This window comes from Oreochromis niloticus, linkage group LG7 (genome assembly GCF_001858045.2).
Source record: "Oreochromis niloticus isolate F11D_XX linkage group LG7, O_niloticus_UMD_NMBU, whole genome shotgun sequence".
In the NCBI taxonomy this organism is placed as follows: domain Eukaryota; kingdom Metazoa; phylum Chordata; class Actinopteri; order Cichliformes; family Cichlidae; genus Oreochromis; species Oreochromis niloticus.
In genome coordinates, this window is record NC_031972.2 from 50,023,653 (window position 1) to 50,036,970 (window position 13,318).

Genomic DNA, 13,318 nt, shown 5'->3' on the forward strand with positions numbered 1-13,318 from the left:
TTTTTAAAGGAAATGCACATTTGGTTTTATTTACATTAAACCGATCAGAAAGTTGGTCAAAGACATTGACTTATTAATGAAATTGAGCCTTTCCGATGCAAGAAATTGCTTAAAAACCGAAGATTTAATACAACAGCACGTGCTACTCCCTCCAGAGACCAGTGCAACCTGGCTCTCACCAGAACAGAAAACATTAGAGTCTCTAGTTTCAGAAACACAAGTCCTAAGCTGGCAGCATTATTGAATACCTGCAAGAGCCAGATGGCACTAATTTACGACGGGACTGGTGAACACATTTCTGAACATTTAATGACATACTCAGCAAAAACAAATGTGCTTTTTATTTCTAAAAGAAGGAGATTTCTAAGCGACCCCACACTCGTGAGAAGCAGCCAGAGCCCGAATGTTGGAACATCAGGTTTTTGCATCAGATTCATGCACACTTGTCATTTATGTGCAGACTCAGAGAGAAACATCGGGCATAAAAGTGCTCTTATAGGTTGAACTGATTCTCTTGTAATCCTGTTAAGTATGTTTGTTTTCTGTCCTTTAATTTTTTAAGAGCTGAATAAAATGAAAACAAACAAGTGCTCAGCAGTGAAACTGTATTTTCTGTGTGTTATAACTTTACATTCATTCATTATTGTATATTCTGATACATTCTTGTACGCTCTGGTAAAAGTAATGATCATCCATATACTGTATGTCCTTGAATAGTAAGAGTGTCTTTGGCCTTCAGCGTCACCACGATACACAGAGTTTAGTGCCTTTGTACAGCATCTTATTATCTTCTTTTGATACTAATTGTAATAGATTAACATGTTGGATTGAGAATGAATCCCTGGTCAGTAAATCGTATTCTTCATTATCACATGCATATACTGCAGAAGTTATATGGCCTTTCCAATCAAGTCCTTGAGAAATCCAAAGTATTTACAGTAGAAGTACAATTTTAAACTCCATACACATTATAAAAATGACTAAATAAAAAATAAATGTACTAATTTATCTCTTCATAAGAAAATAAACATGACCGTAAAGCTACTTTTCTTCGACACCATAAACTCACGTACAGTACTACAGACAGAGTATTCACATTGTAAGGCCATTATGACGATGTAATTCAAGATAAAACCTGGGAAAATGAGAAACGGATGTTCTTTACAGCGTCGCGACAAGAGGCCGAAAAAAATAAAATGATAGAAAAATAAATTCTCCTCGTCCCACTGAGCCACCTGTCTTATTGTCGTCACGCAGCCAGACATGCAGAGCTACAGTGGGGCTGATCCATGCGGGTCCTCTATATGTAGACGGGCGTCTCCTGTCCCGTCAGCAGTCTGAACATCACAGCAGGCATCGTCTTCATGTTGATCTGGCACAGAGGGAGAGATAAGAGAAGCAGGGTGGGTAAAACGCAGGGTGTCAAACATGTGGCGCAAGGGCCCTGAATTGGCCCCCCAAAGACTCTCATACGGCCAACTGGTCGGCGTGGAAAATTTAAGAATGGCAAAGATTTGGGACTTTTAACTGCATTTTCATAAAGGTCACCTTCATGAATGCTTGTACTACAGCTAAGTTAAAAAAAAATGACAAAAAACCCCCCAATTTTTTTCACTATCTAATAGAGGAGTTTCTATTTCTTTATGGTAGTTTTTTTTTAAAAAAGCAAAAACTTTGCTTTATTATTACAGGTCAGTCTGGGCAATGAGATACCTTTTCTGTACTTTTACACATCTATTACCTACAGTTTAGTCCCAAAGTGTCATGCTTACAGATTTCTTCCATTTCCTACAGCTAAATTTCATTGTCATATAGAAAAACTGAGACATGCAGCTACAATTGTACTTCTTTTTTTGTTTATGAAGATATCAGAGGGATTCTGATTGTGGTTAAACTTATCCCTCGCCTGAAGGTCAAAGTGGGCTGTATGTGGCCTACAATGTAAAGTGAGCTCCCTGGGTTAACCCATCAACTTCAGATGCATTTACACATGCACAGATGTGTAGTTGGCACTAATTTACTTACTCCTCTCTGTCCCACCAGAGACTGAGAACAGGATTCAGATGCATTGCTGTCAAACAGAGATCTTTTCTATCAGAATCTACACTTGAAGAAATTACAGAGAAAATACAAGCGTAGTTGAAAATTAAGTGAAAGATTTAAATAAGTTTTAAATAAGTTGCTAAACCCACAAACCAGTCACTAGATTACTGTGATGGATATGAGGGGGGTCCATTTTTTTGTCTTTTAAAAAAATGATTGTTTTCCATTCATAATTATTACATATTTTTGATTATGTTTAACTTTAAGTTTTATTTATAGCATTGAAGCATTGAGCATCACAACACAGCTTTTCCCATAAAACTGGGATCTGAACCATCAGGTCTCGTCTGTATTCTCCATCCATTTGTTTGTGTTTAATACTAGTTTGATGTGTTGCCATATTCATTTACTTTGGTCAAGAGTTAAAAGATGCATAACAATTTCCCCCAAAAATAAAAAAAAATCAATGTGAAGCATGAGCTGCCTGACAGTTAGTTTGAAACAGCTGAGTTTATCTAATTGATTTCATGAAACGGCAAACATGCCATGTGATGGTTTTATGGGAGTTAATGTGTATGAGCCAACAAGGAAGGGCAAAAGGATTTCCCAAACTGTTCCTTTAAAGCACGCTCATAGGGATAAATTGTAAACTTGCACTCAAGGAAATAGATTCCTGTAATCACTGTGAAAGTACACAACAGTTAATTTGTCAGGACTGTGAGTTTTCTCACACAAACATCCTTTATTGTACTAGTCAGTTTTAATTTAAAAATATTTAACCATGATTTGTTTAATCACAGGATTTTATTGACTTTATTGACCCATCACTTACAGGCAGTCTGTGGCCCTGTGTGCACCCAATGATTTGGCTTTAAACCAAACTCTAATGTGCACGCATCTATGAAAGGCCTCTGTGGCACAGTGTTTGTGTGGTGCAGTAATCGGAGAAAATTGCCATCTTGTGTCATGAGGAGTTCCTACCTCACCCACAGAGATGGACAGGGTTTGAACTATCTTCTCGTGTGCCATGGCAACTACACTCTGACCGTTTATTTCAATGATTCTGTGTCCAACACGAACGCCGCCTCTCTCAGCGATACCGCCTCGCATCAGGCTGCAGATCTGAGGAAGCAAAATAACCCCAAATGTGTAACTGCATCATAAATACCAACACTTCCAGTCATCAAGGGGATATGTTGTGAATATTAACATATTTTTGGCATGTACTAGAGCAGCTTTCACGGTTCACAGTTCATTAAAAAAATCCTCATTTATCTTGGCACTGGTGCAGCGGCTCAAAAACTATCAGAGCAGAAATGACGCCTGAGCTTTTGGCTCACAGCAATTATTTGTACATACGCTGACCTCATTATTGCTATTTTTAACATGAGCAGCCATCATTGTAATGTAACATGACAAAAAAACTGCATGCACCTAAGCATTTAATAAGCCTGAGTTGAAACTTCAATCTTAAGTTTAGAGTCATGGTAACGAGTGATACGGCTGCACTCACGATGCCATTTTGAACACTGAAGCCGAGCTGGAACTTGAGATCAGGTCTCTTGATGAGGACGGTGGTGACAGGAGGGCAGCTTACAATACTCAGCTTTACCTTCACCTGGTTCTTCAGACCCTGGGACACATTCAGAAACACATTCACATGTTTCAGAAGTCAAAAGGTTTGTGGAGGTGGTCTAAAGACTGGTGCCATCCCTGTGCTTATTGTTAGTGTCATGGTCAAATTTGCATTTATTCATTCGTGTTCTTCTTTCCTGTCCACTTAATCCTTTTAGGGTGAAAAGAGGGACCACCTAAAAGTCCACTAATAGTTAGATACTTTCACTCTAATTCATACTTTTGGGCTGTTCAGTCTAGCACTACTAACTACAGATAGTTTTCCTTGTGCTATTCTTTTATTCAAATACTTCCTTGTCTAACTTATGACTCTAAGTAAAGGGCTAACTGGAGGTTCCTGATGTACTCCATACCTTAATGATGCCCTGGCAGGTGGCCAGTGGCAGCCCCACGAGACTGGTGTCATTGATGGACATAATCTGGTCGCCCACGCTGAGTTTTCCAGAGCGAGCTGCGGGCCCACTGTTCAGCATGCTGGCCAGGATGACCGTGGGCAGAATGGAGCCCCAGCCAGACTCGACTATTACCACACCGAGGATCTCGCCTTTCTGCTTCTCTATATACAGCTGTAATACAGTATACAAGTATTTTTTAAACCTTTTTGAGCACACTTTGAATTGTCTGTGAAGGTTCTCAGTCATCCAGGTCATCGTAGTCTAAGGAGCTTGGAAACGTCCACTGTGAGCGACCATCTTTGAACAGAGGTGGTGGTTTACGACACCAACTGTCTGCCATCTATAATCCAGTTTTGAGATCCCTTCCCAGACACCTTAACGGCCACTCACATCCTGGGCCATCTGACCTCAGGAAATCACATGATAGGGTGGGGCCAGGTTTCACAATGAGCTCACCTGAAACCCTGGCTGATTGGGACCCACACCCGCTTTCACACCTTGGCTCATGTGATTAGGTAGAGGATCATCAGGGGGTCCTTTGTCCCTCTTTGGGGGGGAAACTCCCACTGGATTTAAATCTGGGACTCCCCACCAAATGACCCTTAGAACTGAAGAAGCTTCTCGGATGAGAGGTGAAATGTCTTCAAGCAACTCAAAGAAGTCCAGACGCTTTTCTTTCCAAGCTCCTTAGACCACACTTTGAATTCCATATTGAAAATTAGCAAGATTCTGTTAGGGTGGAAAATCCATCAGTTATCATTTACAATGATAAACAAACAGTGAAATAAAAAAATGTCACACCTCTTTACAGTTGTCTGAATTTGAGAAATGGACGAGGTCATCGTGGTACATTTCCTGGGAGCTGATGATGTCACTGTATTGTTTCTGGCTCAAGTCGGTGGGGTTGATGCCATTGGCTCGCAGGAATTCCCTGTACGCCACACTGAACGCCTGACCAATAGACTGTGCGATTAGCTGCGCCTGCAGGAAGGGGAGCATTTGGGGGAAACCGCTCAGCAGAAAGGCTATCCCAGCTGACAACAGCAAGGAAGTGACCGGAGATTACTGTAAATATGTCAAACTAGAGCGTAAACTAGAAAAGAATGACAATACTTACATCCTCTGATTCAAAGACATAGCAGATCATTCTGTACTGGCTCTTCCCATCGCTGGTAGAGTCCGAAGATTCAGAGAGCTCCTCTGATGAGGTCTGAGACATGCGCCTCCGTGCCATCAGAACTACAATGCTGCCGATGTCTGCGATGTAGGAGATGGTCCGCAAGGCACTGTCCATCATTGTTTCCTATGGAGAACAAAAGTAATGACAATCATGTCTGAAAATAAATTGTGTTTATGCACAAGAGGAAGGCAACACACAAATTTAAGAGGCACTGACCTGTGTGTCAGCATTCAGTACTTTGACAGCTTTAGTGGAGATAAATAGGTCCACTTCTGTCATCATCTGAGAATCTTCATCTTGGCTCTTTGAGATACACAGAATTTTAATAAGACATTTTGCATTTCAGAGAATGAATGTGATGCTTTAATCTTGCATAGTATGTTTTTTTCTTGTTCCTTGATAATAATGCTCGTGCTTATGCCTGAAACGCAGAGACGGTTTAAATTATTCTTTTCAAACTTTGCTTTTGTGACCAGCAGTTAATTTGTAGTTACAACCGAGGCACAAGCACAGGATATAAGACGTAATACACAGGAGCAAAAACATGTGTTACGTGGCAGTATCAAAAGAACAAAGTGGCCAAAAGAAAGACATGCAACAGCTCCACTGTGTGGTAAACAGATGAGGTTACTGCACTGCTGACTTTTTATAAGTAGGTCACCAGCAACATACAGTTGTGGTCAGAAGTATATATACGTGTTATGGTCATTGTAATTTGGGGCCTTTGATTATTTCTTTGAACTGTTCATTTTCTCAGTGTGGAGTGATTGTACAGCATTCATCTTTAATGCACTTTAAAAAGAACTGGGTGCACAAGTTTGACTTTAGTTTGGATTTTTTTCTAATCCACACAGGTTTAGATGTATTCATACACCTACACTAATATTTGGTTAAATGTCCCTTAGCAAGTTACACCTTAACCAGAAGCTTTTTGTAGCCATCAAGAACCTTCTGGCATAATTCTGGGTGTATATTTGACCACTCTTCCTGGGACAGACACGGTTTTTGGTAAGGCCATTCCAGCTGTTTAACTGCTTCATTCATTCAAAAACCAACGTACATGTGTGTTTTGGGTCACTGAGCTACTGGAACACCCAAAATTGACAAAATTTCAGCTGTCTAGCTGTTTATGTGAGTTGAAGTTGAAGAATTTGGAGATAGTCCTTCTTCTTCATTATTCCATCCACTTTGTGCAATGTAACAGTACTGCTGACAGCAAAACAGCTGCAGTGCATGATGCTACCACCACCGTACAGTGTTCTTAGGTTTGAAGGCTTCACCTTTACTCCTCCAAACATACCTGTTGTCAGTGTGGCCATATAGCTCAATCTTTGTCTCGTATGACCATAAAACCTTTGTCCAGAAGGCCTGAAGGCATTTGGCTTGTCCATGAGGGCAGCTGCAAATTTCACTCGAGCTTGAAGGCGTTCATTTTGGAGCAGGAGCTTCTTTCTTGGTCGGCACCCTCTCAGTCCATGATGATATAAAACTGGATTCACTGTGGACACTGATGCTGGTGTTCCAACAGTTTCCAGCTCATGGTAGGTTTGAGCCTTAGTGGTTCCTGGGTTATTCCTGAACATCCTAACCAAATTCCTCTTATCATAGGGGGACAGTCTGAGTCTTAATCCAGATCTTGGCAAAGTGATGACTCTGAATAATATAGTTATGTACGGTTGTTTAAGTTAACAGGCCTTGACAAGTTAAAAGACAGAATTCAGCAGCGCTTATTAAAAGATTCAAGTAAGTGCATCTATATAATGGAGCCTGTATATATACTTCTGGCCCTGTGTGTATTAAAAAAAAATACAACAAGTCAAACTTGTGGACCCAGTTCTTATTTTTTAAAGCCATTAAAGATGTATGCTGTATAACCATTTTACCCTGAAAAAATAACAGTTCAATGAAATCATTAAAAAATGCAAAACTGCCCATGATAAATGGATGTAAACTTAATCTATTTCAATCAGCAGTAAGGGACACTTTGGGCCAGTGATGAAGACTTTAGAACTACATACATATTATTTCTTTCAACTACAAGCATACATGTAAAATAAAGTCAAATCGAGTCCCACCAGCCAAAAATAAAAGCCAACTTTTCTAAGACTGAAATCCCAGATGGAGAACATCAAGAGAATCTAATCAATTCTCCTGGACCCGAATTCAGTTTGTTCCCACGTTTTGATGCCGGACAATTTAAAGATTTATAAACCAAATCGATGCGTGTTAGTAGCTGTAACAACCGTGAAGACGAATTACCTTGATTTGACTGACAGCTTCATGGGCCTGGGACATGCGGACACTCTTGGATGGGTTTTTATCAGACAAAACTTGAGTGCAGCCAAGGTAGTTAGCAGCAAAGATGATCCCATCAATAAGGTCTTCTGGCTCGCAGGGACCTGGGACTGTGTGACAAAAAAAGACTCCTGTAACGTGCAGCACAGATTCGTAAAAATGACAACATTTTGAAAATATTCTGAGATATTTACCATCCTCAAAGCTGGGAAACGAAGCAGCTTCCTGTGTATTCTTTTAAAAAAATGTAATAAGTTGGACTTCAAGGGCAAATATTTTGCAGATACAGTATAAAAATCTATATCTATCACAATATCCACGATTGCCTACATACAAAAGCAAATGTTTCTTAGGAATACGGTTAAAGAGACAGTAAAAGACAGTTTTAAGAGCAAAAACTGGATGATAAGAAGCTAAAAGTTGCTGAATTTTAACCTTGGGAGTGTTGCTGTCTTCTGCAGAGACAGGCTCTGGACACATAGACCTCGTCGGCTGCTCTGGCAATTCCTCAGGCATTGCAGCCGGGCTCAGCTTCTCATTCTGCTAAACAAAAATAAGTGGGGGGGGGGGGGTTTCTTCTTATCTTGGACAGTTTGTGTTTTTTAACATTTCTTGTTGTCCTGTGCTGATAAGAAGAACTCATAAAAAGTGATAAAGACTATTTCTGGCGATGCATAAAATTAAAATCGTGCTGATCCCCTCTAAACCACAGCGGAGGCAGGTTTGGCACAAACATTTACAATCACAAGGCACGGGGGACAAGAGCTGACAAAGACGTGTCCTATTTGCATTGCATACCTGCTGGGGTTTCTCTAGCCGTCTCTGTCTCTCCTCGAGAGACTCCCTCTGTTGTTCTGGTGTGTGAAGAGGAGCCAGGGATGGCTTGATAACCCTGGGTTCGCTCTCCCGGCTGTTAGCAGTGGAATTACTGGGTCTGGGAACAGGAGGAGGCTCTCTGTGAGGCTGGGGTTTCTGGGTTTCAGTAGGAGGCTGAGCATGGGAGTGGCGAGGTGGTGGAATAGGGTGTTGCTTACTGGAACTGGACCTAGCTTTGGTCCTCACGGCTACTTTTTTACAGTCCCTGGGCAAAGTCTTTGGACGCTGCTCAGTGTTGCTGGTCATGCATCCTTTGATCCCAGAGGCGATGTGCTCGATGCCCTCGCCCGTTCCCCTCCTTCCTCGCCCTTTACCCTGCCGCTCCTTCTCCTTTGAATCCATGTGAGATGGCTCACACTTCTTGCTGGCTCCTAGGATATTAGGGTTCCTTGTGACTCGGACGTCACCTTCTCTTTGCCTTTCCTCACCCCCCTTCCTAATTCTTTCGTTCTCATTACTCTGATAAAGGCTAGCCTGCCTCTGAATACTGTCCTCCGTCTCCTCTAAATCCTCTATAAATTTGGCCCCATCTAGCACCTCTTCTATCTCATCTCCATCACCAAAGAAGAACCTGTCCTCCTGGCCCTTTTTAACTCCCCCTTCTGTTTCATCACCAGCAACTGGGGCACAATGCGACCTGAAGCGATGGCTCATCTTACTCGGCTTAGCGTCTGATTGTGATCCCTCACATATTTCTGTGCCATGCCGTGGTCTCGGAGTCATCTGGTCAGGAGCACTGGTGTTCTCATTAATATTATCACTGACAGCATGCTTTATATAGCCACCGTCCTCGGGACAGTACTGCTTGTAATACCTCATGTCCACACCGCCCTCTCTGTTCAAATGCAGAACCTCATCATAGTCCTGCTCGACATCGGAGCCCACGTTGTCATACTCAGAGCAGGTGTCCTCCATGTCCTCAGGACTAGGGTCACAACTCATGTAATAGTGATTTGCAGAAACAGGAGAAGTCAGCTGGTCATTATTATCATCCTCCAGCGCACAAGGTGGTTGCTCAGTCGCCTCGCTCACCAAACCTCCCTGCTCTTCTTGGCTCTGTCCTGGACCGGGGCATGCTGAAGTGCCGGGTACCAATATTTTGGAAATGGATCCTGGCCTCTTTCCATGAGCCATAATTGGCCCCTTAAGCCCACTACCCTAAGCCCTGTAAACATTAATAGAAAACCAATTTCACATTTTTGAGAAATGTTATATTTTCAACAGTATATCATCATTCAAACTCTTAACTATTATTATGAAAAATAACTGCACACATATCGTATTTTGCAAATGACGTAGGCTCATCATACTGGAGAAATCACCTTCCAAAGACTTTGACGCTCTCTTTCATAAAAACAGAAACTCTTCAGCAACAAAAAAAGCTTTTCACTTTCCCAGTTTTCGAGCTCCTCCACTACAAGCCTACAGCACAGGTGCCGTCAAATTTAAATAACCAAACATCAAAGATTCCTCTTTGCATATGGTCAAAGATCCACTTTTGTATTACACTGACTATCTCTGTGACACTTTAAAAACACACACACATCCTCCCTCCGTACCCGACATCCATATTTTACTTACATGCACCATCTCAGTCCATTTGTCTATGATGGTGTTTGTTATCTGTGATCTTGGTTCGTTGTGCCTGCTCTAATTTTGTCCTGATGTCCTGCAGAACAGGAAGCCTGCAGTAAAACTACAGACACACAGCCTTCCTCCTGCAACACTTCTCTCTATTCTTAGCACCTCCCACTACAGAAGCACAGACATATGCAGATGCTCTATACTGGCTTACTGTAAGTCAGTCTGCCTTCACACACAATTTAAACTCCTCTCTTGCGAGTGAAAGTCATCTGCTTAACCTAGTCTAGCTCTCTCACACACCGCTTGAAATATAATATCCTAAAAAGTTATTACAGAATTCTGGCACAAGTAATGCTGACAAAAATGTTGCCCATACCTGCTTTCAGATTGTAGCATGTGATGTTTTCTATAAACTATGTTATTTTTTTATAGTTCACTAAACAGTATATTCAAGAAGCTGCCCTGAAAAACAGTAAGGAACCAAAGAACAACAACACAAAACTCTATGGTCTAAATTAGTCAGAAAGTACTTCACAGCTGAACTGACAGAAAATAATTGTGGAAAAAATTAAATACAGCTGTTAATTAAAGTTAAATGCTGACATTTAACGAGTTCCAGGAAATGTAAATATTTGATTTTTTTCTGTAATTTTTTTACCGATAGTCTGCAGTCGACAAAAACTAGAAATTTAAAACAGGGATATGGTAGTCTACACTGACCAGACACTTTATAAGGTACACCTAGATGGCAGAGAGCTGAACCCCCTTGCGCTTTCAGAACTGCCTTAATTCTTCATGGCATGGATTCAACAAGGGTCTGGAAACATTCCTCAGAGACTCTGGTCCATATTGACATGACAGCATCACACATTTGCTGCAGATTTGTTGGCTGCACCTCCATAATGTGAATCTCCCAGTCCACCACACCCCAAAGCTGCACTACTAGATTGAGATTGGGTGACTGTGGAGGCCATTTGAGTACAGTGAACTCACTGTTGTGTTCAGGAAAGCAGGTAGAGATGATTTGAGCTTTGTGATATGGTGTGTCTGTGGTGTTTAAGTGATGCTCAGTTGGCACTAAGGGGCCTAAAGCGTGCCAGGAAAATATACTTGGCACCACTGCTGGTGCTGCTTTTATGTATTTTACTCCAGATTCAGACCCTATTTTGCAGCAGTCTCAGTTTCCTGTTCTTATCTGACAGGAGTGGCATCTTGTGCGGTCTTCTGCTGCTGTCACCCATCTGCTTCAAGAACTAACATGATGTGCATTCAGAGATGCTCTTCTATATGCATAGAATGTACCAAGTACTTATTCGAATGACTGTTGCCTTCCTATCATCTCAAAGCAGTCTGGCCATTCTCATCTGACCTCTGACATTCAACAAGGAAACTGCCACTCATTGGATCTGATCTCTTTTTCTGACCATTTTTCTCTATAAACCCTAGAGATGGCTGTAATCCCAGTAGATCAGCAGTTTCTGAAATACACAGAGCAGCCTGCCTTGCACCAACAACCATGCCACATTTAAAGTCCCTTAAATCAGCCCACTTTCTCATTCCAATGCTCGGTTTCAATGTCAACAGCCTGGTTTGACCATGTCCGCATGCGTAAATATGCACTTAGGCATATGCCATTAACTTTGTTGCCATGTGATTGGCTGATTAGATATTTACGTTAACAAGCAGCTGAACAGGTGTACCTGACAAAGTGGCTGGTGAGTGTGCATTCAACATATATTCTTAATCAAGAAAACATCTGGCAGACTGAGAAATTATCAAAATATTTGTTATTTGCAGCCCTACAGTAATAATACAAACGTACAACAGCAGGATTTAACATCAGTAAATTAGAGAGTATCCATCAATACAGCATAAAAATGCTGTTGATTGTATTTATCAATATTATAAATATATAGTTTATGATTCTCTCAGCTCTCAACTCCACCAAATCTCTTTTCATCCCTGTCATCATTTAAAAGTGAGCTCCTTAAGTGTGAATGTGGTGCTCTCAGTCTAGTAATACATGTTTTACATTTGATTAGTAAAGGAAATGTTAGAGGCAGCACACTGACAGTGCTGTGCTACACGCCCAGTATAAACATGTCATCATCAGCATCCTCATCTCAGCATGAAGCATCCAAGCTTGAGGCTGAAAAAAAAAAATCATAGAGCAAATCATTGGGCTCAAGCTCAAAAGACTCCACAACGAAATGAATCCAATCATTGTTGATCAGGTCATTATGCAACTGGGATTATAGCATCATCAGCACAAAAAAAAACCCTAATCCCTGCTAACACACCTAAGCATGACTTCTCCATGGTGCTGAACTGGCAATTAAAACAACAAGGGCAATTACAGAGTAGAACTGGGCTTCACCATTGCAGTTTTCTTGCATCTGCCCTGCCCTTGAAGAATGAGTGGTAGTATTTTATAAAGCTATTACGCCTAACTTTTGCCGCAGCTGCAGGGGTGGTTGTTGTTGTGGCTCCAGTCTCCCCACAAGTGGACGCCGCATTTCCCTCTGCCTAGATGTCGATAAGATAATCGGATATGTCCTGCGCATATAGCGTGCATTAATGGAGCGCGCTCCCTCCACACACGCTCTCTAGTGGGTATACCATCTGGAGGCATCTTGTTATCCTACAGCACCTGCAAAATTCACATCGACCTTGATGTGAAGCATCGAGACTGCACCATGCTGACACCCAACTAATGGGCTGATGTGCCACAGGAGCACGCACATCTAGCATCGTTTTCGCTCTGTGACAGAAACACGAGCAGGCCTACATGTATCAATATTGCATGCTCCCCTCTATACGTGCATTAATATATGTGTGTGCCACTTACCGACATCAGTCCTGTGGGGGCCTCTCCCTTAAAATGCCCGTGTGCTGATCAGATCAGATTGCTCTCCGGGATGGTGATTTTTGAATAAAAGCCGCACAGCAGCCCAGGAACCTGTGTAGAAAATACACCCCCTAACACAGGGACACGCACCATGTGCTCACTAGTCGCACTGTTCTACCCAACATAAAACAGACTTATGATTAATGCACACGCAGATGCACCTCTATATGCACGGATTGTATTTTTAATGGGTTTGTTTTTCTTTGTTTTTTAATTTTCTAGTCATTTTCTAGTTTGTTTAACAGTATACGGTGGTGGCTTGTAAGTCATGGTGCGATTTATATTATTAGATTATCTTTACTTAAAGCCATATTTAATATGATTATATCTTACAGCTTCCTAGGATTTATTTGCGTTTGTTGAGGAAAAATATCGATGTATCTGGGATCGATTTCGATGTTC

General features: G+C 41.5%; 1 protein-coding gene across 3 annotated transcripts; it reads right to left on the reverse strand.

The window, feature by feature from the left end:
* Positions 1 to 588: 588 nt before the first annotated feature.
* On the reverse strand, positions 589 to 13,001 carry apba2a (amyloid beta (A4) precursor protein-binding, family A, member 2a). Of its 3 annotated transcripts, none has more exons than XM_005450860.4 (12): positions 12,857 to 13,001; positions 8,347 to 9,589; positions 7,984 to 8,088; positions 7,743 to 7,782; positions 7,513 to 7,658; positions 5,470 to 5,556; positions 5,191 to 5,376; positions 4,875 to 5,054; positions 4,032 to 4,244; positions 3,557 to 3,676; positions 3,025 to 3,165; positions 589 to 1,372 (listed from the first exon to the last, which is right to left on the reverse strand). In XM_005450860.4, exons 2-12 carry the CDS (start codon positions 9,556 to 9,558, stop codon positions 1,301 to 1,303), a joined length of 2,502 nt encoding a protein of 833 aa, XP_005450917.1. In that variant the 5' UTR covers positions 9,559 to 9,589; positions 12,857 to 13,001; the 3' UTR covers positions 589 to 1,300. The 3 variants fall into 3 exon arrangements, with proteins under 3 accessions (XP_005450917.1, XP_005450915.1, XP_025764460.1); XM_005450858.4 differs by having other exon boundaries at positions 7,984 to 8,091; XM_025908675.1 differs by lacking the exon at positions 12,857 to 13,001 and adding an exon at positions 10,006 to 10,216 and having other exon boundaries at positions 7,984 to 8,091.
* Between the last annotated feature and the right edge of the window lie 317 nt (positions 13,002 to 13,318).